Genomic DNA, 14,309 nt, shown 5'->3' on the forward strand with positions numbered 1-14,309 from the left:
TATGATAGCGTAAAAAGTACTCTGTGAGCGGTGCTCGCCATTATTTTTCGTACGCGTTCCATACTTATTTTTTTCCAGACTGTCTTTCGCCAGACTGAGTACTGAGTACTGAAGCTATGAACCACACTATGGACATTTAATTTTATTGTATTATACGACAGTGGCTCAATTCCTACTAAACGAAAGCCATTTCCTCTCAAATAACACACAAAACAAATTGAGCAATAACAATGTATTATCAATATAATTTATTTAAATAAAACTAATTAGTAATTTTATTCAGTGGGACGGCTTCCTCGCAGGGTGCTTGGTTGGCGCAGAGCTCCTTCCAGCTCTGTCGGATGAGCGGGTCGGCCGGCCCCCACTCCGGACTGGGCCTGCAGGAGTCACGGATTCGCTGGAACACCAATCAAATATATTTTTTTAAAGTTCAGATAATTGTTATCTGGAGAGTAAAATTGTTACTGTCACTGTCTTACAAACATTCTCACGCGACAGCATCAGAATTATTCCTCAGATAGCTATTACTTCCTATAAAAGACACCTATTAGCTGAAACAAGGCGTTTTCTCATACCGGACGTTTCTAACGACGCATACAAAATATCTTGCTCAGATTTTTGTATGGTCCTACACTACGTGCAGAGTTACGAATTCACAAAGTTACTAAATCGTCATCCATTACCGTATGATGTGGCGGTCATTGCTGCATCTCTGAACTCACTCTTCATCAACAAATTAAATCCATTGCTATAAACAGGCGCCTGTGTCTACCACTAAAATTAGTTCTCAGACTCCCCGATTCAATGATGATTACCTATTTTTATTAAAAAAAGAATTTATTATGTACCTGCATAAGAGGTCCTTTCCTCCCGTAGATCTCCCTGGCGGCGTGCACGGGGACGCACGCGACGGACACCAGCGCCACGAACCAGCCCCACGGACCGGCCGCCTCACGGAGCGCGTACACCGTGATTACCTGACGAGTTGGGGATAGGTATTTAGAAGATTAAACAGAATGACGGAGGTAAGGCGATTCATACACGCACCGCCTCAGCGCGCAATACGGATAGGATATATCCGCGTGGTGAGGCGGCGGCAGGGTGTGCGGGTAAGCGTTTTTCTATATAAACTGTCATTTTTGCATACAATGATTATCCGTCCTCCGCGGCTGAAGTGATAGGAAAAGTTGCGAAGAGCCATCGCAAACGGATGCTGACTAATGACTAACTGACTATGTTATCAGTAGACGACCCTAGAAATTCCGTTGGTGGTAATAGTATAATCAGCAGATTTAGCAAGTACCTATATTTATGTATGTACTTTTTATGATTTGTGGGAGATCCAGTGACAAATGGACCGGCAATGGCAGGTGGAACTTTTTCATTGCTCGTGAGTGTATACTTACGTGAGTAATTCAAATTATTCATTGAGCTCCAGATAGGATTGAGAAAGGCCCCTAGCTCCTAGTCATTGTCCACTGAGTTCAATTGAGGAAATGGCTCAGACAACTATATATCGTGAATCGTGGTCTAGTTTGTTCATTGTATTTATTTGGAAGATACTGCGTGAGAGTGGATGGATGTACAAGATGACAGGTTAATTTTCCTCCATCAATCAACCAGCAGCCCCTCAAGCAGAAATTTACAGTATACAAAGTAATAGAAGGATGAAAATAACCGGACCAGTAATGTTCCTTCCTATTTTAATATTGCACTATTATCTATGTATCCCGTGCTATCAGTAATTTAATGTTGGATTAGAACCTATTATGTACCTACCTATATGTATTATTGTTGAAGCTACAACGCTAATCACACGTATTCACATATAAATTATCTATCAAAAGTTTCATAATAGATTTCGCTAGAGGCGCCACTTTGTATGCTAGAAAACCCCTTACCAGCAGCACAACCGGCGCGGCGTACCTCCACAGCAGCAGCCAGGACGCCCGCAGCGGCCGCCGCGTCATGAACTGCACGTCGCGGCGCAGGCGAGCCGCTCCGTACATGTGCACCGCGCCCAGCTCCAGCGCGCACACCACCGGCACGCACACTATGGCGATGTGCGAGTCGAGCAGGTTCATTCATTCATTAGTGAATGAATGAACCCATTAATTAATTAAAGACACTTACCAGCAGCACGCCAAGCACGGTATACTTCCACAATACAATGTCATGCGTTCATTCATTCATTAGTGATTGAATGAACGCATGAAATTACATTGCTAATTCACGTTGTCTTTAGCACAGCGAAAAACGGGCATTTTCCTTTTTATATTTGTCTCTGTCGCACGCGCACAGTAATAGTGCCCTCACGCTCGCACAGTAACCTTGATAGATGCAAAGGTCAACGTTCGATTTTCTCTGTGCTTTACCTTTACCAAAAATTCATGAATGAATGAAAGACACTCACTCAGGTTCCAATCGAGAGATCCAGGTGCAGGTACTTACACCCCCACAGAGAATAGAATAGAAGACACTCACCAGCAGCACTACAGGCACGGCGTACCTCCACAGCAGCAGCCAGGACGCCCGCAGCGGCCGCCGCGTCATGAACTGCACGTCGCGGCGCAGGCGAGCCGCTCCGTACATGTGCACCGCGCCCAGCTCCAGCGCGCACACCACCGGCACGCACACTATGGCGATGTGCGAGTCGAGGAGGTTCAGCACGTGGATGCCGCCCTGGAGAAGAAGATGTGACTGTAGATGCAGCAGCAGTGTTTTGTTTTGGGACGCTCTCCTGCTATATGGATAGTCAAGGTAGTTGGTGGTGGGTTTGAGGTTTAGAGTACGCTGGTACATTTATGATGAGAGCGAGACGCTTATATGAGCTGCCTTGTAGGTATTTTGGCATTTTGCGGGCTCGAGGAAATACCTACTTTTATATATTAACTTTATAAATAATACATAGCTAATACGTAATCCTACCCTGGGGAGGCAAAAGTTGGCGCTCAATTTGCATAATTGCATCACAGATGTTCAGTTGAGGGACTTTGCTGTCGCTCAGCGGAAGGGAAATTTAAGAACTCCCCACATAAAAGTTTCGAATAGATAAACGGCATTTGCTCAAGTTTTTGCTGAAACATGCAACATTCAGAATTCTTAAAAAACTATTTCTTGTAACGACGCTATGATAACATTCATTAGGCTGAAACTTTTATTTGAATGCATTCCGCACGCAACTGAACACTAAGAAATACAACCAAAAAACATAGTTATACATTAGGTCATAAATTGCCTACCTCCATATTGCAAATAATTGAAAGACCAAACAGGACTATACACGTGAAGAAAGTAATCAGCCTTTTGCGAGCCCGAAGATTCGGCCACTCGTCGAGCAGCCCCGCGATCACAGCTTCGATTGTTACAAACTGAAAAAAAATAGAAGTACTTAGCTAAAATTATTCAAAATACAATAATTGATATTTTTTACCTAAATAATTAATACTAAATAAGTAATAAATAATTTCACAATAACTTTTTTCTCTGTTAACTGATGTCTAGTAGAAGTAGGTACTAAACTTACGCAACGTTCAAAGGGATTTTAAAATAGCACACATCTAAAACCGACTTCCAAATTATCACCAACAGTTACACCTCCTTACCATAGTATCAATGCCGAGCAGAAACAGCATGAAGAAGAAAACCACCGCCCAGAAATTTGGCGCTGGCATCATAACCACAGTAGCGGGGTATGTGACGAAGGCGAGCCCCGGCCCGGCCGAGGCCACCTGCCCCACCGGCACCCCTGCGCGCTCCGCCGCGAAGCCCAGGACCGAGAATACCACGAAGCCGGAGAATATGCTGGTGCCGCAGTTCACTACGGGGATCCAGATTGAACACCTGGAAGTTGTTTTTCATTGGGTTTAAGTAGTTAATTGATAAATGTAATCGTAAGAAGCTTACTTTTGCTTTTGTAACTACTGGAGTTATAAGAAGTTTTAAGAAGGGAGTCCGAAGTTTGAAAGTGTGGATCTGGATTGTAGGGTTGCCAGATGGGTAAAGGCTTATTCGAATGTTTCATTTTTCAGGTGACTTGGTCGAGCGGAAACGGATTCAGTCGTCGGACGGGAATAGGTATTTGCGTTAATTTCAGGAGTTTCGTCATCATCAACATGGTCGAAGTCATCAACCTCCATTGTCAATCTCAGTTCAAAGTTCAATAGTAGTTACCTCTCATTGTTGTAGTGGAACTGGTTGAAGCTGGCCATGCTCACGAGCCCGCCCCAGCCCGGGCCCAGCGAGAAGAAGATCTGCGTCGCCGCGTCCGCCCACACCTAGAGATAACCAGCAAACCATGATTAATATACGAGTAATCTAAACATACCAGTATTTTACATAAAATATCATCGAATTTTAGAACTAGGAACATATTTTAGAATATTACACGGTATTATCGCTAGAAAAGATCTCTTCATGTAAATATGTTTGCTTCTTCTATATCCATAGAAACTTTGTTGGTCACATGACTTTAGACTATGAAGACAGTCAGCAGACAAAAGTGCCTATAGATGACCCGCTGTTTCATCCTTTGGCAAAATCCTGTATAAAGCATGTAACACACATTACACATATAACCTATTAAAAGAAGCACAATAACCATACCTTAGGGTTCAACAGCTGCCCCCACTCGGGCACGATGTAGAAGTAAATACCCTGCCACGCGCCGGGCAGCGTGACCCCGCGCGCCAGCATGGCCGTGAGCACCACGTAGGGGAACAGCACCGTGAAGTATACCACCTGTGGGGAGACAGGATAGTCATCAGAAATACCAGAAGGCCAGGCACTGGGTGCGAGATGCACCCAGTGCCTGGCCCGCACTCGCTTTCGAAGCCGCGTAGTGTGAGTGAGTGACGCTAAACTTTTGTGACGTCTTGGAGTGCGTATCTTGCGCCCCATGCTAGGCAGATGCTAGGTATTCAGCTGCACTGCAGCTGTGAGAACTATGCAGTGTGGAATAAAATAATGAGCTAAGGTGGAGGGGAAATACTATTATATATTACTATTAATAGCTCATTTTGCTGAAAGGGAATATGGGCTGTGCGCAAATATTAGGTCCTTACATATGAAATTGGCGTTTTGTCGTACTGGCCACTTTGATCTCAAATATTACCTTTATGGTTAGGAATTCCAAATTCAAATTCATACAGCTATTTACTCATGCATTGTGTTTCAAACCCCCTAATTCATTTGTTTTTTCTTCTTTTGTTTTTTTCTTTGTGTCACTCTGTTTACAAAATGGAAAACTTGAAATATCGCGTTATTTACGAGTATGAGTTCCACCGTGGCACCAGTGCTGCAGAAACGGCTCGAAGGATTAATGATGTGTATGGTGACGGTGTCGCAAAAGAAAACACAGTGCGTTTTTGGTTCCAACGTTTTCGTTCTGGAAATTTCGACCTGCAGAACAAGCCTCGTGGACGGCCGGAGACCAAAGTTGATAATGAAGAATTGAAGGCTATTGTGGAAGCGGATCCATCGCAAACCACGTCCGAGTTAGCTGCAGGCTCCGGTGTTAGTGATAAAACTATTCTAATCCACTTGAAGCAAATTGGGAAGGTGAAAAAGCTTGAAAGGTGGGTACCTCATGAATTGAGTGAAGCAAACCGACAAACGCGCGTCGACTGCTGCGTTACGTTACTCAACCGGCACAATAATGAAGGAATTTTAAATCGAATCATTACCTGTGATGAAAAGTGGATCCTCTACGATAATCGGAAGCGCTCATCGCAATGGCTGAACCCTGGCGAACCAGCCAAATCCTGCCCTAAGCGAAAATTGACTAAAAAAAAGTTGCTTGTAAGTGTTTGGTGGACTAGTGCCGGTGTCGTTCACTACAGCTTTCTTAAATCTGGCCAGACGATTACGGCAGATATCTATTGTCAGCAACTGCAAACCATGATGGAAAAGCTAGCTGCTAAACAACCGAGGCTGGTCAATCGCTCTAGGCCACTGCTGCTTCAGGACAACGCTAGACCACACACTGCACAACAGACGGCTACCAAATTAGAGGAGCTTCAATTAGAATGTCTTAGACATCCACCGTACTCTCCGGACCTTGCTCCAACAGATTACCATTTTTTTCGCAATTTGGATAACTACTTGCAAGGAAAAAAAATCAACTCCGATGGGGCAGTCCAAACCGCCTTCAAAGATTTTATTGATTCCCGCCCGAATGGTTTTTTTAGTAAGGGGATCAATGAACTACCTATGAGATGGCAAAAGTGCATACATAGCAATGGTACATACTTTGATTAAATTAATATATTTCATTTAAAAAAAAACGACTTTATGTTCCTCCTATAGAAAACGCCAATTTGATATGTAAGGACCTAATACATACATTGTTAATATAAAAAAGTACCTTTCCCACACTTTTCGTTCCGTTGCATATACAAAAGTAAACGATGATCCAGCAGATCACGTTGCACCAAAAGAGCGGCCACACGATGCCGCCGAGGTCCTCGATGCCGGCCGTCTCGCGCAAAAGGCGAATGCTGCGAAAAATTTATGATTGGTCTTTTATGAGTCAATATGTCGCATCACTTATAATATTACTTATAGTTACAGCTAGCTAATACGGATAAAGTTAGGTAAAAACAATTTATATCCAAAAAATAAATGAACATGTTTAAATTATTTATTAAGTTTACATAATTTTATTTAACTTATTAAATCAAGTCGGTAATACATACAAATTTTAATACAATGCAATTCCAAGACAACGATGTGGTTTGCCAGATTTTTATTAAATACTTAGATGTTTAAAATTAATATCTACAAGACATATCATTGAACTTACTGAAAGAATTCGCTTTCAGGTGTTGTAATAGTGCCATTTGATACGAGGTGAGAACTGTTGCCGGTTATCTGTAAAACGATATGCTAATATTAAAGGAAAATTTTAACTACTTTACTATTTTCGTATGCTATCAAAATAATAGGAAGATACCAAGTTTATTTTCTCCGTTCTGTATTAGTCGCAGATACATACATTTGCATAATCAGTATTATAAATTCAAATGAATTCCGTTTTATTAAAAAAACAGTAATTAATATTGTGTTGTAGCCCAAAACTGTATGCATATATACAATTTATATAAGTACATCATTGTGTTTTGGGTTACTGAACCCTAATCTGAGAATTCCTTAAGGATATATTACACCAGGGTAACATGATGCGGCATGGGTCATGGGCTAATCTGTCATCCTAACTAATATTATAAATGCGAAAGTAACTGTGTCTGTCTGTCTATTACTCTTTCACGCCAAAACTAGTTAACGGATTTGAATGAAATTTGGTATAAATATGGTTTAGACCCTGGGAAAGAACATGGGCTACTTTTTATCCCAGAATTCCCACGGGAAAACTATTCTATAATTTATGTCTTGTATCCCCTGGATTAGGTCAACTTATGAGTACAACTTGATTGAACGAGGAAAAATCCCATTTATTTATTTATATACTTATTGTAACATTGTAACATAACAATGTAATTAACTGTAGAAACTTTACCCCTTATGGCACAATACCCCAGTGTTGCCCCGATGTCATTAGCTTAATGTAAATACACCTTAACATATTTTATTTTTACTGTCTTGTACTTCCAGGTGTGAATCTGTGTAATTTGTTACTATATTGCTAATAACTAATTACTTCCTTCTATAACCGTAGCAAATCGATTCTTCTCGGCCTTCATTAAATACTAAAGACAATAATTTCTAACATGTGCGACCATGACACCACCATCAAGTATGGTACTGAAACCTGGACATAAGTAGGTACTCGTAAAAATGTATGTAATCAATGGGACGAGTTTTGCTAAGGGTTTCTTTAGTAAATAGTTAAAATGAAGGGAAGGAGAGGAAGATAGGATGAAGCTGATAAAATATCAACATACCCAGCTATAATTAGACATCTTTTTTAGTCGGGTGTTATTACACAATATATAAAATTAATATATTATACAATCATGAAAAGTAAATGCTTAAAGAATTTTCTAGCAGGCAAGCCAATAAGTAAGCTAAGTTGGGCTGATTACTCGAACCTCGCATATTTCCCTATAATCAATTAGCCAGACATGACACGGTAGAACCTATCCTAGGACCTATCATTCCACATGCACCTTTCATCTTTAAGACAGGTAATCTATTCTTTTGTTAATTAGTTTCTGATTGCAGTACCAGGCGGGTCACTCTATCTATACTGACATTTAATACAACGAGATATAGTCATATAAAGTGACCTCCCAGTGCGGCTGATTTGACCTTACCTCTACACATTGGTCGGTGTTCCAGGTGTTGCCACAGTACTGCCAGGGCAGTGGTGAAGTGAAGGAATGGAACATGTACAGTAGGGGGTACGACATTACGGTAGCAAAGTACATCACCCCCATCACATTCAGTAACACAACTGCGTAGCCGGCGCCTAAAATGTAAAGAAATATGTATAAGCTTTTGTCTTTTTGGCAAAGATACAAGCGCCAAGTGTAATTTTAGGGTGAAATAGATTGTTGACACTGTTGGTAAACAATATGCACCAAATAAGAATACAATGTTTTCTCGCTTACCTTTAAACAGCGGATTTATATTGAAGACGGAAATGCACCCCGCGCTCGAAAATTGGCCCAAAGTGGTCTCCAAGTGGACGAGCGGGATGCCCACCACCACCATCGTTATCAAATACGGCACCAGGAAGGCACCTGCAAACATCTTCATTACACTAGACATCTAGATAATATATGAAAAATTATTATAAGCACTTACAAAACGATCTTACCTCCTCCATTTCTATAACAGAGATACGGGAATCTCCATATATTCCCGATGCCCACAGCGTATCCTAGACAGGACAGGAGGTATTCCACCTGATTGGCCCACCGCTCCGGCGTCTCCCCGGCCATGGCTCACGTGTCGACGCAAGAGTCGAGGCGGAGACACTGGGCCACTTGAGGCCACCGGTGTAGACGCGCGGTTGATCCTGAATTAGGTACCACGGGGGTCACTCTGGCATGCCAAAAGCGAAGTTTCGGAGCGCTGATGAGCTAACCTCAGCGTTATCTTGTTGTAGCAAATGTACCGGTTGAATAGCAGATCTTCGTCATTAGTTTTTTGTCAAGCTAGTGTAACCCTCCAACACAAGCGGCGGCCAAACTCGCAACACTTTGACACACACTCGGTGAGAGCGATAACTGACGAAGGAGCGCACGCGCAGCTGTGGCCTGTTACAATACAAATGCCAGTCTTTCTTTTTCTTTATTGTGCCGAACAATTTAGAAGTATGTATGTATCAAAACCTGTAATTAATTGACGAGTATAATACATATTTTAAATTCAGCTGGCTAATGACTATTCTATCATTCCATTCTTCTATTATTAATAATTTGGTATTAAACAAATAATAAAATTAATAAGTAAATGATAAGTATACTAACCAAAAGAATGATTTTGTATGGATTCACCATTCTATAATAATCAATTGACTAATACATAGAAATTAACACTAAATGGTTAAATATGTGTTTCCACTCCGAAACTGAAATGGCAAGTAAACTCTTCAGGGACAGTTTGTTTCGGGGGCGGGCTCGGCCGATCCTCTGGTTTAGGCGTTGCTGACTTTAGAGTCTTTCTTGTTTGGCTGTTCCCTGTGTCTTCCTTCACATTCTTTCCCGTTTTCTTCTTGACTGACTTATTTGACTTTTCCGGCTTTACTATAGATGGTTTGGAACTTGCTTCAGTTTTGCTTTTACCTCCAACGTCGTAATTTAACATCTGTTGATACATTTTTACTTATTTTTCGGTTGGATTTTATGGATTGAGTTAATAGTAGAAGTTCCTATTCCAGATACGATTGCGTTCGCTCCCTAAAATGGACAGCATGGCCGGAAGACAGTCATTTATAATACATGCGCCGGCGCAGCGGCGGTGATAAAGACGTATGTAGGTCTTAGCTTTAATGCCGTGATTGCTGTGCTTACTAAAGAAAATAGTTTATACAGAACAGTACAATAGCTAAAACCTTTTCAATGAACAATGGGTAGAGAATTTAAAATAAAAAGTTTAGTCAGTGGTCATCAGCATTTTACCCAACCATGTTTCAATACAACTATCCCTCTTATTTTTATGTTGCAAAAAATGTAAGCCGTATTTTGTTCATGATAGCAATCCCTATAATTAATTTCCATTTACCGTTAAATCGCCGTCTCCCCAGTGCATGGCCTCGTCGGTACCCAACGTGGAGTCCCAGTGGAAGTGCTGCCGCGGCTGGCTCCAGTCGCTCTTCCTCAGCACGCACCTGATGGCCGCCAGCGTCACCGTCTGCTCCGTGGGTTCAGGTGGTTTCGCGCTCTTCTTGTCCTTCTTGTCTGAAGACTTAGGTTTTTTGTACACCTGTAAGAAGGAACGGATTTAAGTTCTCACGAAAATTATCAGATCACAAAAATAAATATAAAGAGGTGAAAGTTTGTGTTATGTAAAGTTTGTGTGTTTATGACTTTATTTATTATTTATTATTTTATTTATTTATTTTCAAATACATACATACATTACACAATATAAATCCGCCAAACTATAGACACATAGTTTGTTGGCGGAGAGAGCTCTCTTAAACATAAACATTAAATATCTACATTACCTGCTATATCTACCCATGTTAGACTGTCTGACTGTCTGCTTGTATGATTGAATGTGATGAAATTTGATTTTCAGGAAGTTGAAAACACGGAATAAATCATAATACTACTGCTACTACCAACCGACTTTAAACAGGAGGAGGTTCACAATTCATTATGTAGGTATGTTTATGATTGTTATACTTAGCGGAATTAGAGGTAGAGCCAAAACCTCGTTAAAGTGAAAAAAATCAAGGGGATTATTTCTGTTACTTATTTAACCTATTTGCAAACATACAAATCATAAGAACTTACGATAGAGCACATGACCCGCACAGTAATGACCGTGCGGAAAGTGTCCCTCAGAGCCCTGAGGTCGGGACAGAAGATCCTCACAGCTGGCTCCTGGAAGGTCATCACCTGGCTCCACGGCACCCGGCTGCTCTCAAACTTGGTGTAGTGGAGCACTTCCCTCGAGTTCTTACGTTCCAGGTGCTGGTACAAGTCTGTTGCTTGAGTTGAGATGTCGGTGTCGGTTACACCTGGAATAAGACTTTTGTTTCAGTCGTATGATATTTGCATAGTTTCATAGTTTAGTATTTCGATAGTTCCGATAGCAATGGAACATAGAGACTGACATAAGAGTGAAGAAAAGAAATGGAGTTATGTGACAGTCTACATGCAGTATGGGACGATTCAGTTGATGGCGATGATGTTAAATTCACGCATCTATGTTATATCTAACACAATAAATAACAGAAATAATGAACTCTAGGTTGTCGCACCTTGTGGTAAGTATTTGCATAAAAGTCTGAACAAATAGGTAGACGGTGATGTGATTATATTGACCTAAGCAAAGATATTTAGGTGTTTTCTTGATTTATTGAACAGGTCTCTCAGGCATTCTTACTTGTTGTGAAGGTCAGTTGCTCATGTCTTTTGACACTCCATTTATCATCACTATTTATATTTTAAAAGATTTTAAAGTTTAATTTCAAAAATATTTGGATATACTTATACCACATTTTTGTTTTAATTTATATACTTCTTTTAAAAACTGTGATTACTCAAGAAAGATACAGTTTGTACTGACCTAAGTTCACATTATTACTTGATTGAATTGGTTGCCATATTTTTTGTTCGACAACAACGCTACCACCTATACGCCCTATTCCGTATTCTTATAATATCATCTTGCATCAATGTACCCTTACCATCAGCAGTCTTGCTCCCCGCGCTGGCCGCCCCGGGCCCGGAAGGCGCCCTCTCACCATCAGGCGCCGGCAGCAGCTCCGTCAGCGAGCCGGGGTTACGGGACATGAGGAACTGCCTCCGCACGCTGTCCAGCAGGGGCAGCTCCAGCTCCACGTAGAATGATATGGTGGCACCCTGAGAGTTGAAAATGGATTGTAGGTACCTATAGCGATTGCTATTGATTGATGGATCCCTAACTATGATGTCTACTGTCTAGGTTTATACTTCTTCTTTCATCATCCGCACCAGCTAATAATCGTCCGATACATAACAACGTAAACTATTTCCTCGGTCTTCATTATCCAACAGCAGTATATTATCCAGTTTCTACCGCGGATATACCTGTCTAAGGTAGTCGGTCCAGAGAGTAGACAAAATAATAACATACCTTCTCCACTTTCGGCGGAGGCGGTACAGACATGAGTCTTATCACGTCGAACACGAAGTACCCATATCTCAGCTCCTCTGGGTCCAGCTGGTACTGGTCACCAGGTCTGTCGGAGGCCAGGACCTCGCGGCAGTCTAGGTGCTGCAGTCGGGGCAGCTGGTGGAGCGTGGCTCGAGGGTACTCCACGCAGTACTGGAGGAGACAAGATAGCTAATAAAAGGGTTATTGGAACAGGCATGCTGATAAAATTGATTTTTTATAATAGACACTTAGTATGCAATAAATCATTTGAATTTGAAATTTGAATTTGGATTAGATAGAATGTTTATTTTAAGAAAGTTTTTCAAAAGTCATATAGTGAGCTGAAGTAACCCCTATTTACTGAGGTCTTTCTGAACATATTTTGACCAATACCATTAATGAAATTAAAAGTGTTTGCTATGAATCAATTAACGTAATATAATTTCCATCCGTAGTATTTTATCATACGATGTGCCATCTACTGCATAAGTCTCAAACTACATGGCAGACCTGTAAGAAAATGACTGTTACCGCACACGGGTTTCCGGAGAGCACTAGCGCGTTGAGGTTCGGTAGACTGCTCAGAGCATCTAGTACAGGCGCCAGACGATAGATGTCGTTATCAGACAGATCCAAGACCATTATGTTTCTAGTCAGATGAGAAAATGCACTGACTCCTTCTGAACAACGAATATTATCTTCCAGGCAGAAACATTCTAAAAAAGATATTGGTGAATTAGTAAATACGCCTACATATATTATATTAGGCTCCCGAATATTTTATGAACATTGCAGAAACTTATTTGGAGGACAACACTCACCATCGGCTATGAAATTCTTACTTAGTCCAAGGTACATCAAGCCACCCGGCAAAAATTCAGCAAAATGTTTAATATTGCATAACAAGTTGTTTTGCAGTTCTAAGACTCTCAGAGTCTCCGGCAAACACGTTGCATCTATCTCAGAAAAACAATTTCCCGAGAGGTTTAGCGTTATTAAATTTTTATAACTAAGTAAATCGTCGTCCAGTTTGGTCATCTAAAAATGTATTAAAATAAATTTTTTAAAGTCTTTATCGGTTTCGGTTACATTCATAAATTGATTCTCATCATTTTCATAACGAAGTTACCTTCGCATCAATCAGTCTAAGTACTTCAACTTCTTTGAACATCTTCCTCAGGGCTGCTTTACTTTTCAAGTTTACTGCTTTGTGAATCATTTCAATAATGTTATCAGTGATACAGTTATCAAACTCATAACACGCCTTTTCTTCAGTAGTAATCAAACGCTCTTTATCCCACAGGATCAGAGGAAGATACACCTCCCATAGTTCGTCAACGGTCAAATTTGACTTATTGAAGAAGGGGCTCAAAATACTTTTTTGTATTTTGTCACGTATGGCTTCTTTGAAAGTGACTGGATCTAGTTTCCTTTCGCATTTCTCCCTGATGTATCGAGTGACTTCATGTGCCGTATTCCATTCTATTCCAGTCAGTATTCGCTGGTTGTAACCTTTGAACCAAAATTTAAGAGTTTACTTCATTGAAATATCATTTGTGTTGTCTTATCTTATCCTCTAGATATGTTGTCAACCTGACCTTTATCACCAGCTTAATAATAATTAATGTTTAAATAATACAGGTTAGTAAAGAGGCAGCATAATGACCAGGCAGGGCGTCTTCAGGGACCCTCAACAGGCTCGCATCGCTGATCTTAGGGTGGGAGGGCACCGGGATCTTCTTAGACTCCGACTTCTGCCCTTTCTCCTTCTTGGTAGGTTTCTTTGGCTTCTTAGACATGGTATATTAGTGTTAAAAGCAGTTACAAAAAGAAAAAGAGGCAAATTGTATTTATGTAAACAAAATATTCACGTCAAATAAAATTTTGACATAATTTTGGTAAATTAAAACATTATTATCTGTGAGAAAGCTTGGAGAAAAAGAGAGATTTGAATCGGTACGTTGGATAAAGGGTGATTAAATAATATCGACTCAGTTATAATATTTTGTTTTATTTAAGTGACTCGAATAAGATAG

General features: G+C 40.7%; 2 protein-coding genes across 3 annotated transcripts; both read right to left on the reverse strand.

Annotated features, from left to right (window-relative positions):
* Positions 1 to 217: 217 nt before the first annotated feature.
* On the reverse strand, positions 218 to 9,819 carry LOC105386324 (sodium- and chloride-dependent glycine transporter 1). 2 transcript variants are annotated; one of them, XM_038120856.2, is made up of 12 exons: positions 8,780 to 9,061; positions 8,571 to 8,702; positions 8,274 to 8,428; positions 6,803 to 6,870; positions 6,365 to 6,497; positions 4,606 to 4,740; positions 4,174 to 4,277; positions 3,606 to 3,843; positions 3,243 to 3,371; positions 2,485 to 2,682; positions 849 to 977; positions 218 to 397 (listed from the first exon to the last, which is right to left on the reverse strand). In XM_038120856.2, the coding sequence occupies exons 1-12, from the start codon at positions 8,901 to 8,903 to the stop codon at positions 263 to 265; spliced, it is 1,680 nt and encodes a 559-aa protein (XP_037976784.2). In that variant the 5' UTR covers positions 8,904 to 9,061; the 3' UTR covers positions 218 to 262. The 2 variants fall into 2 exon arrangements, with proteins under 2 accessions (XP_037976784.2, XP_048487766.1); XM_048631809.1 differs by lacking the exons at positions 218 to 397; positions 849 to 977; positions 8,780 to 9,061 and adding exons at positions 9,080 to 9,296; positions 9,435 to 9,819 and having other exon boundaries at positions 2,395 to 2,682.
* A 242-nt stretch (positions 9,820 to 10,061) lies between these two features.
* On the reverse strand, positions 10,062 to 14,158 carry LOC105386297. The gene is made up of 8 exons (XM_048631816.1): positions 13,940 to 14,158; positions 13,403 to 13,785; positions 13,095 to 13,311; positions 12,805 to 12,989; positions 12,253 to 12,444; positions 11,825 to 11,999; positions 10,916 to 11,152; positions 10,062 to 10,376 (listed from the first exon to the last, which is right to left on the reverse strand). The coding sequence occupies exons 1-8, from the start codon at positions 14,070 to 14,072 to the stop codon at positions 10,174 to 10,176; spliced, it is 1,725 nt and encodes a 574-aa protein (XP_048487773.1). The 5' UTR covers positions 14,073 to 14,158; the 3' UTR covers positions 10,062 to 10,173.
* Positions 14,159 to 14,309: the final 151 nt, after the last annotated feature.

The sequence above is a fragment of the Plutella xylostella genome, chromosome 4, assembly GCF_932276165.1.
Source record: "Plutella xylostella chromosome 4, ilPluXylo3.1, whole genome shotgun sequence".
NCBI lineage: Eukaryota > Metazoa > Arthropoda > Insecta > Lepidoptera > Plutellidae > Plutella > Plutella xylostella.